Raw genomic sequence first — 17,244 nt, 5'->3', positions numbered from 1 at the left:
TCATGATTTCACCATTCAATAAACAATTTCCAAAAGGCAAGTTCTATTAAAAGACTATTTCTATAATTTCATATCATTTCTCCAATCAAATATATACACACATTTTCACAATTTCTCACAAACACACATCAACATACTCAAAAAGTAAAAAGTAGTTACCTCTTACCAAAACAAAGAGAAAAATATACCACAACTACCCCAGGTTCAGGCCACAAACTCACAAGTAGTTTACACAAACTATTAACATCAATCAATACCAAAAATCACTAAAGTGGTTCAGTACAACAAGTAATAGAGATCCCAAATTTCTAGGTGCCTAAAACTCACCATAACCATAAATCAACCCATTCAACAATATATTCAGTGTCATAATAGCTCAATTAACTTATTTAAACCATTCCTCAATGTCACTTACACAATTAAATCAAAACCCCAATTTCACACTTAGTCTTTAACGTCAAAATACTTATCTGAGCAACTCAAGCTCTATCAACAATCTAAACTGATTAAACATCAATTCTAACTCATATTAGTATAATCTAATCATGAAAACTCATTTTCAATTTTTATATTAACATTAACCATCAAAATCCTCAAGAAATATCAATCCTTAAGCTCAAAAATATCTAAAACCTTCAAATACAAGAAATCTAAACTGATTAAACACTTAACCTAACCCATATAACTCATTTAAACTCAAATTAATTGGTTAGAACTTCAACCATTTTGAAATCCTCAAGAAACCCCAAAATTTAACTACTTCAAAATTTAGAAATCTAAGAGGAAAGGGAGCAAATCAAGTCTAAGAAGCTTACTTGAGTGTTGAAAGCTTGAAAACACCTCTAATGGGTCAAAAATACCTGTTCTAACAGAGACCTATTGTTTTTTTTTTTTTGATATACTGGAACTAAGAGAGCAAAAACTAGAGAAAAGCAAAAACACAAGGGCCCTCAGTCTCTTGTGTCTTCCTGAAAGAAGTTCCTAGTGGCCTCGGGGGTTAGAATTCGTAGCTGAATACCAAGCTCCAGTGCCTTTCTTGCCAAAGAGTCTGCTACCAGATTATCGTCACGAGGAATATACCTACACGTTACTCGCCAATCACGTCTCAGCATTTCTTTGATTTCTGTAATTAGGCGAAAGTCATCGTGAAGATCTGACGGTTCATTATGTATAAGGGTCAACGCCATTTGTGAGTCGCATCGAAGGAGAACATTCCTGAGCCCGTTATCCCAAGCTCTTTTAAGCCCCACAACTCAACCGTGAGTTCATCACCTGCAACAAGCTTAAATTGAAAGCCTTCAACCACTCTACCTTCGTTTTCTCTTAAAATGCCACCACATGTAGCACTTTGACTGCAGTACAAGAAGGCCCCATTGACCTCAACCGACGCCTCAAAATCCTTTAAGCTCAGGTTGTCAGCATTAACATCCATCCTGACACCATGAAAGTTAACACTGGAGAGCTTCTTATGCGCATTCACCATGCTGCTCAAGACGGTAGTAGCTCGGCCATAGATGCCATGGATGTTAGTCTTAGCGTTCGTGCATATATATTCATTCCTATCCCGCCATAGGAGCCAACATATGATTATAAACAAGCCCTTCCAGTAACTGGACTTGTCACTCACCTTTCTCACCATATTAAGGTGAAGCCATTCTTGTAGTCCACTAGAGAAGAACCTGTTGTGGTAAGAAGGTGAGATGAGCGCCTCCCACATTCTCTTAATATCGGCACAGTCTCTCATTGTGTGAAGAGTATCTTTAGGGAGTTGTTTGCATCGATCACATAAACCTATAGGATGAAGGTTAATGCACTTATTTAATTGATTTGTGATGAGTCGGTCATGCATCAGAATCCATGCAAAGGTTTTACATCGTTGAGGAATTTTGAGCTTCCACATCTCCGTCCATCTAATTGAAGAGCCGTCGCACTGTTGGTCAAGTGACCGGTAGGCAGAGCGAACAGTGAACTCGCCATTTTTTTTCCACTTCCATCTGACACGCACGTCACCATTGCCTTCCCAAATCTGTTGAATACCATCTATAACCTCCTTCCAGTTTCTTTTGATGCCATTCCATGCATTCAAGCCCAGTTTTCAGGGGTTCATATGTGGTAGAAGGTCATCACCGCACCCATACTTCCCTCTGATGACCCGAGCCCACAACGACTGATGATCCTTGACAAGTCCCCAACCCAACTTCATCATAAAAGCACGATTCTGCTGCTTTAGGTGTCTCATACCCAAACCGCTGAACCTTTTTTCACTGCACACTTTGTCCCAAGAGATGATGTGGATCTTCCTTTTTTCGTCAGTAGAGCCCCACAAAAAGTTTTGAGCTCTCTTTTCTACATTGTCACAAGTGTGAGTAGGAATGTTTGCCATCTGCCTAGAATAGGTCGGCATAGTAGCAATAACAGCCTTGACCAAGGTATCGTAGCCTACAAAAGATATTCGGGACGCATTCCATATGCTTAGTTTGTTTCGGACTTTATTGAGGACGAATTGGTAGGTCTCTGAAGTAACTCTCTCGTGGTGCAGAGGGGCCCCTAGGTATCTCCCAAGGTTGGTCGTTCTAGAGAAGCCCAACTCTTCGCTCATCTACGAACATCAGGTGTGGTTGATGTTACTAGAGAAGAAAACTCTAGTTTTGCTCATACTGACGCTTTGTCCTGAGGCTTCGGAAAAGTTGTTGAGAACTTGCTTGATGACTCCGACTTGCTCCATATTAGCTTCTGCAAACAACAACAGATCGTCAGCAAAAAATAAGTGAGAGATAGGAGGGCCTTCCTTACCTAGTCGTATTAGTCTCCATCTTTTAGCATCAACCTCTTCTTGGATCAGATGTGCTAGTTTTTCTATGCATAACACAAAGAGATATGGGGAAATTGGATCCCCTTGTCGTAAGCCTCTAGAGGGGGTAAACTCATCTGCCTTGCTCCCTTCAACAGAGCCCAATTGTTCCCCTTCCTCTTCCCTTCTGTTTTTCGTAGCTAAAATTTGATTTTAAAAACCAGATTTTGACGCGTTCACTTCTAGTGAACGTCACAATAAATACTTTGTATTGTTTGCTGTAATAAACAGAGCAAATGTCTAGCAAATGATGTAGTGAGCATTATGTGTTGTTTGCTATAGCGAATGTCTAGCAAAAAACACAGAGCAAAAAGATCCAATTTAAAAAAATTCATAATAGCTCCATAAATCTTCAAAAATTACAAAATAGGCCTCTTTAGAAAGTTTGGGGTGTCTATTTTCCAATGTAAAGGGGACCACTTAAAAGTAAGATCATTTAACCCTTAAAAACACTCAAATTCCAAGACTACAAATTATAAGGTCTGGAGATAAGATCTCCAACCATAAATCTTAGTATTTTTAAGCCTCAAGCTTCCAATTTCAATTACTTAATACCTCAAATTAAAAATTAGGATTATGCATACTGTGGATTGAAAAAAGTTTTTTAATGGCTCACTAGAGTATGGAATGACTCCGAAACCTTTAACTGGAGAAGAAGTTTATTGAAAAGTGGAAAGAATTGATGTCGTTTTCTCGAAGAGTAAGAAGATTGTAGGTGAGAAGAACATTTGGAAGAAGAGGTCCATTTTTTTCTTCCATATTGGTGTAATCTTGATATTAGATACAGTTTTGATGTGATGCACATGGAAAAAAGCTTATGAGAGCCTGATTAGTACACTTTTACACATACCAAGAAAAAATAAGGATGAAATCAATGTGAAATTAGACTTGGCTGAAATGGGAATAAGAAAATGGTTACATCCATAATTAAAAGAGGGTAGTAAGAGAGCTTATTTAGAACCAGCAGCGCACACATTGTCCAAAATAGAGAAAACTAGCTTGTACCAATATTTGCATGGCATTAAGGAGCCACAGGGGTATTCTTCTAATGTGAAAATGCTTGTCTTGATGGACAATTTAAAGTTAGTATGAATGAAGTTTCATAATTACCATATATTGATGCAAACATACAAATGGGTTTAGGGAAATTGAATTCAAAACATCATCAGCATCAACCGTAAAACCCACAACCACACTTAAACTACTATCCTCAATCCTAAATTTAAGAACTAGTTAACTAATTTGTAATGATTAAGAAAATTAGTTAAGTTAGTTATTTGTAAAAAAAAAATGTGTTGATTTTTCTAAAATACCCCTTTAGTTATTTGTATTAGAAACTACCTCTTGATGAATACTTCTTAATATGTGTAAGGAGAGTTTAGGAAATGGATTATAAATTTAGGAGACAAAATATATTGGGGTCTTATTGTAAACACCCTATTTTGTCTGAACCCACAAAAAAATAATAAATCTAATAAATAAGAAATCAATAAAAAAAATAATAATAAAATAAATATCCTTCTTGATTCATTCTTAGAGAGCAAGTTTGAAAATCTCCCTAAAAAAATGAAAAATCAAATAAGAACATCTTTCCCACAATAAATGGTAATCAAGCAAAAGATGAAATTGAATGTTGACTAGTCTCTAATTTAGGAAATGTGAGGTGGACACATTAAAGAGGGAAATAAAAAAAGTAATAAAATAAAAATAAAAATTTCTCAATTAAGTTGATTGGCTCCTCAATTTAAAAACATATTTTGGAGTCATAATAGTAGAAAAAATTAAAAAAAATAAAAATAAAAATATCTGATGATAATTTGGTGCTTAAATAGAAAATTATATTAGGAGTCATAATTGAGAGAAATTAAAAAAAATTATAAAAAATTGAAAAACCCTAGGTGGAGCCTATAAATAAAAGAGTAAGGATTGGAGGAAGACACTCAGAATCTCTCGATGAAAAATGAGGCAAGGCAAAGAGCTTTTCTATCATCTTATTTCATGGCAATGAATTGGGTTAGGGAAAGAGAGAGGACGCCTAACTAGAGAAAAGTCCTTTGTTCATCTTCTTCTTTCTTCTACCCAAGGAAAGCCTATGTTCTTGTAATTGTTATCACATTTGTAAGCTTGAGCAGTGATGGCTAGGGAGTTAAATCAAACATGATTTAAGTTAATTCTCACTACTCCCCTTCTCTTTGATTTGTTTGAAATATGCCCTTATCTATTATCTCCCATATGTGCTCACTTTGATAACTACTTTCTTCTTTTTTTATTTTTATTTTATTTCATTTATTTTATTTTTGTCCATGACATTTTGTTGATATTTGTATATTGTTTTTTATTATTGGCTTATTATATAATATATTTTTTAGCCAATTGATAAGTGGAGCATCATCAAGCATGAATTTTCATTCCTATCTATTATGTTTAACTTGAGTTTCATGTTGAATTACTTTTGAGTGTTCTTTCTTTTTGTTGTCGAAAGTGCTTCTTTTTTTAAAATCTATACTGTGTGAGGTTTTCAGAACCTTTATAGGTATCTAGATTCATTGGTAAACCATATGAGACTATAGGAGTCTCTGCAGAAATACCAATGTGGTTGTGCAAATTTACTTTTTGAAATAAAAAGAAAGAAAATAATTTTGGCCCCATGTTTATGAATAAATAATAAAATAAAAAGTCGCTTTTTAAATATGTATATAATCTCAAAATATTTTTTAGAGCCATGTGAGGTTTTTAGAACCTTTACATGCTCAAACGATTATTCTTCCCTGTGAGGTTATGGAAACCTCCGCATGGAGGTTAATCCAAAATTTCTTTCAAAAAAATATTTTCTAAATAAAAATACACAATTTTTCTCATATATTAAAAAAAATATCAACCCATAAAAAACATCTTTTTTTAATTGAATAAATATTTTCTAAAAAAAATACAAACCAAGTAACATGTATTTTTATCTCCCGAACTACATGGGCTTTGGTCCCTCTAGAGGGTAATCAAGGTATGTAGGCTTTAGGTTTTTATCTTAAGTCAAGTTCAACTTTATAAATAATTTATTTTTTTCTTTTTTGTAAATAAAATTTTTTTCTTTTTTTCTTTTAATTTTTTTAGGATGATTAAAATATAATAAAAAGGCCATATTAATTTTGAATAGTTGACTTAGGGTAACCATTCTCTTGAACGTATGTTGTGGTGTGCCTAACACCTTCCCCACATATAAGTGACTCTCGAACCCTATCCAGTTTTCGTAGATCACATTTTTTAGGTTTTCAAAATTAACTTTTTAAAATTTTGGTGGTGACTCCTCTTTCCTTCCTTTTTAGAGGATGATTAGGATTCGGGTGTGACACTTATGTTTATGACTAATGAAAATCCCTCTATTAGCTCTTATATTTAGGACCTGAGCTTAATCACATGCTTAAATATAGATAATTTAAAAAAGTTAAAGTAAGTTTACATCAAGTTTTGTTTTAATCGTTTTAGTTTAAAAGGTATATTTTGAATGCTGTTAAACTCAATTGAAAAAAAAATGTTAACTAAGCAAATTTAAATGGTGATTTTGCAAGTAAATGCTGGGAAAGCATGCTCTAAACTTTAATTCTTTAATATAATAAATTTTATAAATGATTAAATTTTTAATATTTGAGTATTTTAAATACTTATCGTATATTTAAAAGTAAAATAAATTAACCACCTCTTGGTTTTATCTAAATTACAGAAACCTCTCTTCTATTTTGAAAATATATATAAATCTTCTTTGAAATTAAAATGTATGTTACACAAATCTCTTTTGTATATTTGAGATTTTATTTCTATCTATCTAACTGTTAGTTGACTGTTAAGTTTGACTTTTAAAATTTTTCTTGACCAAAATATCACTCCTTAACATAAAAGATATTTAAACATTTATATTTGTCAAAAAAAATTTTGATATAACCAAAAATAATATTAATACATTTATTTTCAAAATTTTTAAAATTAAATCAAATTTATTAATTTTTATCATATTATAAAATTTTATAATTTTAATTCTTCATCACATAAAATGAAACTTATTTATTTAGGTTTCTTTAAATGGCTAGAAAATAAAATGAGTACATATTTTTCTATCATATAATATAAATTATCTAAGTTTGAGGGATTATAGAAATCATTTCAATTTACAATTTAAAATTTTTAAATAAAAATTTTGTTAGAAACATTCATAACTTATTTAATCAATTATATATTTACTTAAAGAATTAATCAAATTTTCATTGAAGGCTTTTATGTCTACATAAACTAAATTACTTAATTTTCTATCCCAATATGATAAAAAGATTAAACAAATAACTATTTGCAAAACATAAACTTAAGGAAAAGGAAAAAAATTTAAATTCTTCAAATGTTTTAGCCCAAATTTAGGGATTTAGTATTAACTATTAAGAAAGGTATATTAGTAAATAAAAAATATTTTAATATAAATTTTAATTAAACAAGTATCCTTTTAGAATATTCTTAACGTAATTAATGATTTGAACTTAAGAGTATATTTTTAAAATAGAATAGAGATCTTTATAATTAGGACAAAGTGCAAGAGAGTTCACAGTATTTTACTCTATATTTAAATGCTTAAATTTTGAAATATAAATATAATATTAAAGGATTAAAATTTAAAGTCTACTTGTCAGTATTTAATTGTGGAGCCACTTTTTAATTTGCTGAGTTAACATTTTTTGTTAAACAAAAGTAACAGTGTTAAGAGTAAAAATACAAAAAATACACTTTTAAAAAAAAATTTTAATTGGATAAACTTAATAAACTTAAGATAAATTTAAAGGAACAAACATATACTTGAGTCAGAAATAAAATAAAATATAATATATATGCACAACATAAACATCTCCCAGGAATCTTACCATATTCGGACACATTGATTGGTTCCATTTGACGATTAGGCAAACACTTGATGACAAGAAGTCGATATTCTTCTTCTCATTTTTCTGTCGCATGCACCTCTTACGTAGCTAGCTAGGTGTGTGCGTGTGTGTATGGAGGATCCTGTGTCATTGACGGCAATACCAAGCACCTCGTACGTAAACATCTAAGATCATAATTAAAATGGCCAAAAAAACATATTCTATAAATGTCAATTAAAGTGTACATTTATAATGATCACAACTAGCTATATTTCATTAAATTAAAGCAGGGATGAAGCACTTTCTTCTTCTTTACTTCGTCTTGTTCATCGTTTTCTGTAGCTCACCAACTCTGGTAACATCCCAGCTCGACTCTTGTTCCCAAAATGTAGATCCTCAGCACATTGATTTTGATACGACTTCCCTTCGCTGTGTTGCTGTTTGGCCAGATCATAACTTCATCCTTAGAGTAAGTGCATATATATATATTTATATATATATAGACACACGCACATATACTTTTTCTTGCCCAGTTCATGAGCTCATAATTATTAAATGATTTGGCCATGAAAAGTTGATTCATCTAGTAATGATCGATTCAATATATGTTTGAGCCTCGCCATTATTGACACGGAACTTATTGATCGACAGTCTGATCTATGTTAGAAAGAATTACTGAATGAGCGGTCCTTATCATAAGTCATCTAATGAAGCATTAATATCATTTTTTTTTAAGATTGTTCCTATTTAGAGTTTGAAGTAATTTTTCTTTTTTGTTTCGAAGGGGTAAATTTAGATTTTTTTTCCCTGTCATTTTCAAACAAATTTAATGATTTAACTCTGTTGTTTATGATAAAGTCATTGGAGATGTGTTATAATATGGACCGAAAGGGTTGAATGTTCTTTGATGTGAATCTAAATCAGCTGACCAACTTTATTAAGCAAAGAAAAAAAAATCTGGTTCTTCTTTCCTACGGTTAACCTAGATAAGAAAATGTCCATATATAATGCTACATCAACTTACAGATATACCAACTTGACACACAATTTCCTGAAGTTTTAGCAGCTTCACACACACACACACACACACACACAAATTATTTTTCTTGTTGATTGCACCATACACACATTTATTAATCACGCATCCAAACAAGCCCTTAGTAATGATTGATTCAATATATGTTATTTGAGTTTGACCATTATTAACATGGAACTTATTGATAGATAATATGATCTACAGAGTAATTTTATACTATTTCTATCCCTATTATAAGGCACTTTCTTTATAAAAAAAAAAAAGACTAAATGAGCGATTTTTATTATAATTAAGTTATCTAATGAAGTGTTAATTGTATTTTTTTCAAGATTGTTTCTATTTAAACTTTGACACAATTTTTCTTTTTGTTTCTTAATAAGACGTAAATTTAAATTTTTTCTCATTTTCAAGCGAATTTAATAACTTAACTCTCTGTTCTTGATTTTAGTAAAGCGGTTGGAGATGCCTTATAATATGACAAGGGTTAAATGTTCCCAATAAGTGATCTAAGTCAACTGACCAACTTTATTAAGCAGGGATTAAAAAAAAAAAAAAACTCTCAATCTAAGTTGTTCTTTTTCATTGTTAACCTGGATAAGAAATTGTTGATAGTGCTATATCCAACACCTGGCACAGGATTTCATGAAGTTTTAGAAGCTTCATCCACACACACACACACACATATATGTACTAATTATTTTTATTGTTGATTACACCATACACACACTTAAAAGGATGTGAATTCAAGTCTAATAATATTAATATGAGAGTATTATTGAACAGTATGCTCAGGTCTCACCAAACTTGTGGAGCTTTGTTCTCTCATTTCCCATAAACATAAACTCTTATGGAGCAATAGGGTTCTCCGACGACGGGCGAATGGAGGGTTCTAGCGCCATTGTCGGGTGGGACATGCCGGCGGGTGGTGGCATCGATGGAGTGAAACAGTATTATTTGGGTGGCATGACACAAGCAGAGGTGGTTGCTGATAAAGGAAATCTTCTATATGCCAATGCGTCCATTGTTTCAACTCCAACTTCCATAGTATATGTAGCCTTCCAGTTGCAAACCAACCAGCCTTCCTCACTTCTCTTATTCGCACTTGGACCCCAGAATTTCTACCCTACCGGCACCCAATTTCTCTTACTCCAACACATTGATATGATTTCGATCGACATAGACTACGCATCAGGTTTGTAAGGCTTTTCATACTGATCTCCTGCATGTTTCATAACATATATAATACTCATTCAACTATAAATGTAAGACTCATTTGGTAGTGTCAGTTACACTAGTTTTATATTTAGGATTAGAAGAATATATGTTTTGTTTAATGTATTAATTTTTTTCACTAAGTATTCCTAATTAGCTATAACTTTCCAATCAATTACCCAAATTCCTTTAATTAATGATTTTTTATTGTGGATAATTTTGAAATTTTACAAGAAATAACTAACTTTAACTAACTTTTTAAAGAAAATTAGTTAAATTAGTTATTTGTTACAAATATATATTGGTCTTCCTAAACTATCTTCTTTAATTATGTACACTGTGTAACACCTCTTGATGGAAACATTTTACAATCAATAAAGATATCTTAGGATAAATGAAAAACAAAATAGATTGAAATATTATATTTAAAACCAAATCTAATTTTTTAATTAGCCTCTTATGTCAAGGACCGGGGGTATTAGTTAATTGAAAGTTACGGAAAGAAGCGGAAGGCCTTTCATTCTTCTTCATATTCACAAAGTTAATAGGCATGATATTTATCCAATAGACCTTTTCTTAGTTAATACTCTTTTGATCATAAATCAAACAGCCCAATCTTAAGTAAGAACCTGAATAAGATTCCAACTAATCAAGTTGGATAGAAAATAAGGATTCCGAAACTCCCCAAACAAGTTTTCAACCCAAATATTGTATATATAGCTAGAATCCAAGATCATTAGTTAAAGTAAGCACAACTATACTCTTTTGACGAAATCACTTGATATCTGAAAATCATGTCGGACTCTCACTAATGCTGATAGGACCATAATTAAGGAGTTTTTTTTCCCACCAATATTATTGAAGTAGGTGTTATTAATTAATACGGCTTAAGTTCTTTAATTATATATATTGATGATGATGACGAGTGTGATGAGAGTATGTGTTGAAACTGCAGGTAGAGCTAATGTAATCTCAAACCTAAAGCTAAAAAGAAGCCATGGATGGCTAAATATTGGAGGATGGAGCCTAGCTATGTTGATAGGAGCCATAGTTGCTCGTCACTGCAAGGAGTGGGACCCACTCTGGTTTTACTTGCACGCTTTGATCCAAACACTTGGCTTTGGGGCAGGAATAGCTGGATTCATACGTGGTTTGGCTTTATCTAAGAAAGTCAGTTCCAACGTTACTCATCACAAGAATATAGGATTCCTCATTCTCGTCCTTGGCTGCCTACAGGTGTCTCTCTCTCTCTCTCTCTCTCTCTCTATACATACACACACACACACACACACATATATATATATATAACACATCTCTTTTTACTTGTTTGTTAGAGTAGATGGAATGTTAAAATCCTATCTAAATGGGATGGTATCGCCAGTGAACCTAGCTAAACCAGTCCTTTTATCAATCAAATCAAGTGTTTTAGATAAGTCGATTAGCTATATATTTGTTATTTTTCTTATTGAGGAGTCTAAAATGATGTCATTTTGAGTTTTAAAAATAAAAAAAGTAGCAGTCCGTCACATTGGTACTTTAGTAAATTTGAAGTATGTGTGGTTTATATACATAGATATTCCATTTCTGGATTAATGGTTTTTATATTACTCTTCACAAGATTATATATGAATGTTTTTTTATGTATTTTAATTAAATTATATCATTTTAATCATATTGATTTGACCACAATTGGACTATTAAGTTAATTCTTGAATCATTGTTTCAACCAGCTGAATGATCAGTCCAATATTTAGGGCCAAACATATATTTATGTACACAATTGAAATTTATAACTTGGGTAATTAGTTAAGATTCTAACTTTTAAATTTCTCAACAAATCATTTTAAAAATATTACACATGTTTCCTTATATATGAGCATCAGAATGGACAACGTACAGTCTTTGACCCCAAAAAAAAAGAATGGACAACGTACAGTAGATACAAATACAATAATAATGGTGATTTTGTTTAATATATTGATTTTGTTTCACATGCAGGTCTTAGCAATTTTATTGCGACCAGGAAAAGAATCAAAAGTAAGAAAATACTGGAATTATTATCATCACAACGTTGGAAGGATTTTGATGATATTTGCAATTGTGAACTCTTTCTATGGACTTCACTTGGCAGGCGAAGCATCAAAGTGGTTTGCTGGTTATGGAGCAAGCCTTGGCTTCTTGCTTCTTGTGGTCATCATTTTGGAAATAAGAATGCTGATCAAACCCAAAGCACAAATTGCCTAATAATTAAATTTAGTGCATTATATTTCCCTTCTTTTATGTTGCAAAAGAGGTTACCTAATTTACATAAACAGGTAACTGTATTTTACTTCTCATATATCTTATAACCAGTGTGACTTTCTATGAATTTTATCATATAATATTATTACTATTATGTTTTTAGGAAAAATTAAAGAGAAGGACCTAAAGAAACTAATACTACCTAGAGAAATTAAGGAAGTTAATAAATTACCTTAAAATATTGATATTTATTATTTTTTTTCAAACTAATTTGCCACTCTCATAAATTGATATATAATCTAATGATAGACATAAATATTTTAGAAAGATCATGTAACATATGCTATAATTAAGTAATTTAGTAATTTTCTCAATTACTTTAAATTAATCAATTGGGTCTCATATTAAATACTTGAGGTAGTATTTATTGAAGAGATTTTAAATACTGTAATTATTTAGAAGAACGAAATATAAAAATATAAATATAAAAATACTAAAACGTAATTATTTTTCCTAGGTCCTTCACTCTAATTTTCCCTTTTTTATTTCCTTAAATAAAACCTTATTGTTCATAACTTATAAACAATATTGTTTTATTTATTAATAATGTCTTATTATATTTTCTTAACTTTTAATGCAGCAAATATATAGAATTTAAAGCTGTTGATTAATAAAATTTATCCTAAAAAAGGAGAAAATAATAGGAGAATTATATTGAATGACTAACGAGAGAATCCTACTAAATATCAAAATTTAAATTAGCACTTGCACATGTTAAGAAATTTATAATTAGGCCAAGAGGCCTTGTTAGAAATTTGTGAATGTTATTAAAAGACTAAAATTCCCTTTTATAATTCAAAATAAAAATATACTAAAAACAAAAAACTAAACCATACAAACTTGACATTACAAAGTTTTTTTTTGGGTAACATATATAGTATTTATTTATAAAAAATTTTATCTAGGAAAATTTTGAAATACTAAGAGCAAAAAATTCACAATGAATAACATAATATTTTGTACTAACTCTAATTTATTGACACGGAATTTATGGGAACATAAACCTTTTAATTACTTGATTCTAATACCATTAAATTAATAATTTTTGAAGGAGAATTTTTTCTTATAATTAAATAATAAATGAAGTCAAACATCTAGTATTTGCCTTAATTTGATTTTCTTTTTTTTTCCTTTTTCACATCAGATCTACTAAAAAATTTCACATGCGAGCTCACTTGCAGTACTATGTTGACGACAGGAAGCACAAGATGATGAATGTCACTAAGAGCATGTTTGGTACCCTGAAAATCTGAGAAAAGAAAGAAAATCCCAATTTTCAATTGGTCGAATGCGTTTGGCAGCAAGATTTTTTGGGCAACTAATTTCCAGTGGTACTGAATTTTCTCTTATACCTTGGAAGCGCGCTTCCCACCTTTTTTGGTGGGAATCGATCTTCAGTCGTAGGTGGAAAAATTCAAAAGGCAAATATACCCATAACAACTCAGATCATTCTCGCCTCTGGTCTTCTCGTGCTAGACAGGGCAGTATGAGTGAGGGAATAAAGCCGTGAGCTATAGCTGAAACAAAAGTGAGGATGGGGGAAATGATTTTTCAGATCGATGCGGAAAAATTAATATAGAATTGATGATTTGATTTATTGTTAGAATTTTTAGTGGGACTCGTGAATGAGAAATCAGAGAGGCTGTGGAAGTCGAAGTTGTTGTGAGATGCAGTGCGCAAGCTCAATAGATCGGCCCACGCTTTCACAGAGGATGAGGTCTTCTTCAGCCCTATCAAATTGAATCAAAACTTAAAAGCTTTGATGGCTTTTATCTATCTCTTTCACTGTTTATATGGATTAAAAATAAACTTTCACACCAAGCAAAAGAACTTATTCTACCATATATGCTTATCTTCTTTTGATTTGCTTTGTTTTCAGTTCAAAGAAACAGAGATAAATAGAGAATAAGTTTCTTCATCCTTTCTATATTGTTAAACAAGAAAAAAGCTTCTAACCTTTACTCACTCTTTTAATCATAAATTTAAGAATATAAAAATTTTTTAAATGGGTCTTATTTTATTAAAAAGTATACTCAAAGAGCTTTCTATTTGTCCAACTTGAACTTAAATTGAGAAAGTTATTCTTAATGAAAGTTAAGTTTTAACTATGACAAGAAAATGAGCAAATTCAAATTTGGCGGAGCAAATTCAAATTTGGTGAGATTATGTTTCAATTTGCTGCATGAAATGCGAATTTACTCATGTGATAATCAATTTCTTTGCTGCCTAAAATGCAAATTTGTTTAAGTAAATTTGAATGAAAGATAAGAAAATTCGAATTCCTTGACCAAATTCAAATTTGATGTGGGAAAATTCAAATTTAATGCATCAAATTCGAATGTTTTGATCCCTTTCTTATTATATTAAAACTTAAATTTCACCGAGCATAACTTTAAAAATAAAAAGGTTTTTGAATAGATCTTATTTCTTTTACTTGGGACTTGAATGCAATTTTCCCTATAAACAAAATCAATTTAAAAATCAATTTTAAGTGGACATATCTTTCTTCATTTAAATACTAATTAGGCAAATGATATATCATTACAAAGCTCATTGACCATAATTTCTAATGCCATATATTATAAGGTCCCATAAAATCATGAAATAAATTTGAAGTCTCAAGAGACTGGTGGATAAGAGAATTTAATTATGAAATTATGAAGTTACCCTCATTGATTAATTTAGTTGTTAATACATGCAGAGATAGTTGTTAATATAACTGGTTAAGTTGTCAATGACGAGTATGAGGTGCAGGTGAATATTAATTGTTAATACATGTCATGATAATTATGAATAGAACTAGTATAGTTGTCAGTGATAAGTATGAGGAACATGTGGATATGAGTTGTTAATAAATGTTGCGATAGTCGTTAATAGAACTAGTGTAGTTGCCAATGACAAGTGTGAGGGGCAAGTAGATATTAGTTATTAAATGTGAATATTTGTTATTATAACTAGATTGATTGTCAATGACAAATGTACAATGCAATAGTGGATATTAGTTATTAATATATGCCATGATAATTGTTAATATAACTAGTTTAGTTATCAATGACAGATGTGTAATGTAGGTGGACATTAATACATGTCACGATAGTGGTTAATATAATTTGTTTAGTTGTTAGTGACAAGTATGTTGTGCAGATTGACATTAGTTATTAGTACATACCACAATATTAGTTATTATTGTTAGTTTAGTTGTTAATGATAAGGGTGTGGTGCATATTAACCTTAGTTGTTAATAGATGCTCCAATAGTTGTCAATATAATTAGTTTGGTTGTCAATAACAAGTGTATGGTGTAAGCTGACATTAAATACTACCAACATATTTTGGAAGCATCTATTATGTTTCTTTCTTATAAGAGCACAATTTGTAAATGGTGGAAAAGCTTATTTGCAATATGTTGAGAGTAATATGAGAACAAGAACTATGAAGGAATGAGTATATAAGTCATATAAAAATTTGTTCAAACCTTGAAAAGTCTAATATAAATTTATATGTTATAATACACGCACCCCAAATATCATTGCAATCACATATCTTCTCTTTGAAGATTTAATTTCATTCATGAACAATAACATTAAAAGCAATGTACATTTATTACTCAAATAAAGTAATTCATATATACTGACAGAAAAAAAGGCCATTCCTTGTCACAATAAAATCAATAAATAATTGAAACATATTTTTCCTATCTTTTGGCCATAATCATTCTGTGCAATATAGCTAGACTCATAGCGAATTGAATGTTACTGTGAATAGATAATAGAAGGAATGAGGCATAGGGCCACCGTCTTCCACTCGCCAAAGATGACTTTTGAAAGTCCTTCCATAACTAAACAATTGATATTGGAAGCTGCATATCGGCTGATAAAGATGTCCATATTGAGACAAGGAAGGATAGATGCTTTTGGATCTATACATTCTCACATGCCACCATTGAGGCTTGCTCATTTAGGCCTACAAAATGCAATACATAGAAGAGAGCAAAGTTACGCTGCGCTCAGTAATATATATATATATATATATTATATATATATATATAAACTTGGTTGAAGACTCACCAAGACTCAAAAGGTGCCTAAGATCGGTTGCTAATGAATCACAAGTCCATTTCGGTTACATCCATTTGCAAAGGGATTTGAGGAGACCCCGAAATCGGCTACTCATGAATCACGAGTCCAAAAGCTTAACTAACTCAGAGATAGCATAAGCTTTTCATGTGTGAGTAAGTGAAAAGAAAATAAAACTAAGTCATAGAGAAAGTATATTCGCTAACCTCTAATGCAGAGGATAGTGGAATGGTGGAGTGACAAAAACTAGGGGAGATAGTGCTAGATTTATTTTTTTTCTTAAACAGAGCATCTCACTTTAAATGCCATATATAAATTAAGGCTCCCATGTTTGTGAATTGATATTGACGAACCAATTCCAGCTTTCTCTTTTCAATTCCTCCCAGGTCATTGTTGCAGTGCAAAATGATAACAGATCATCACTTCCAAGTCAAAAAAAAAAAAAATATGAACAATGATAGTTGTACCAAAAAAAAAAATTGATAAAAAGGCTTACATGTATAGATTTTTTATTATAGTTTTCAGAATGGGCATATACTGTAAAAATTCAAATATGCTGGACCAATAAATTTAATGAATCGATGATATATTTCCTTGTTTTCAGTGCAAAAATTTGTCTTCATTGTGTTTACAACATTGACTAGGGACGAGGGTAGAAAACACAGAAGCTAAATTTTATTTTCTTTGTCAGGGATCTAGAGTCCATGGAGGCAAAATTGGCCAAGTAAAAAGCAAAATAAAGCACCAGTTACGCAGCACAAGTGACAAAAGTTACAAAAGGGATACAAAATTCTGGAAAAAATAACTGTCCGTAGTGCAAAACATCTCAGGATAGCTAACAAATAATAAGAAGTAAAATCCTATTAGGACACAG

The 17,244-nt window shown here is 31.2% G+C and overlaps 1 protein-coding gene across 1 annotated transcript; it reads left to right on the top strand.

Moving 5' to 3' along the window:
- Positions 1-8,038: 8,038 nt before the first annotated feature.
- Positions 8,039-12,238, top strand: LOC114715036 (cytochrome b561 and DOMON domain-containing protein At3g07570-like). The gene is made up of 4 exons (XM_028899842.1): positions 8,039-8,215; positions 9,566-9,974; positions 10,950-11,230; positions 11,993-12,238. The coding sequence occupies exons 1-4, from the start codon at positions 8,039-8,041 to the stop codon at positions 12,236-12,238; spliced, it is 1,113 nt and encodes a 370-aa protein (XP_028755675.1).
- Positions 12,239-17,244: the final 5,006 nt, after the last annotated feature.

The sequence above is a fragment of the Neltuma alba genome, unplaced genomic scaffold (assembly GCF_004799145.2).
Source record: "Neltuma alba isolate B1F8T4 unplaced genomic scaffold, ASM479914v2 tig00011573_pilon, whole genome shotgun sequence".
NCBI classification, from domain to species: Eukaryota; Viridiplantae; Streptophyta; class Magnoliopsida; order Fabales; family Fabaceae; genus Neltuma; species Neltuma alba.
The sequence above is the reverse complement of the archived record's forward strand: the minus strand, read 5'-3'. Positions and strand labels throughout refer to the sequence as shown.

Excerpts from the sequence above, each read along its gene's own strand:
- LOC114715036 (XM_028899842.1), top strand. The coding sequence starts at position 8,039 with ATGAAGCACTTTCTTCTTCTTTACTTCGTCTTGTTCATCGTTTTCTGT. Across the intron at positions 8,216-9,565 it reads ATCATAACTTCATCCTTAGA|TATGCTCAGGTCTCACCAAA; the intron begins GTAAGTGCATAT and ends ATTATTGAACAG. Across the intron at positions 11,231-11,992 it reads TCGTCCTTGGCTGCCTACAG|GTCTTAGCAATTTTATTGCG; the intron begins GTGTCTCTCTCT and ends TTTCACATGCAG.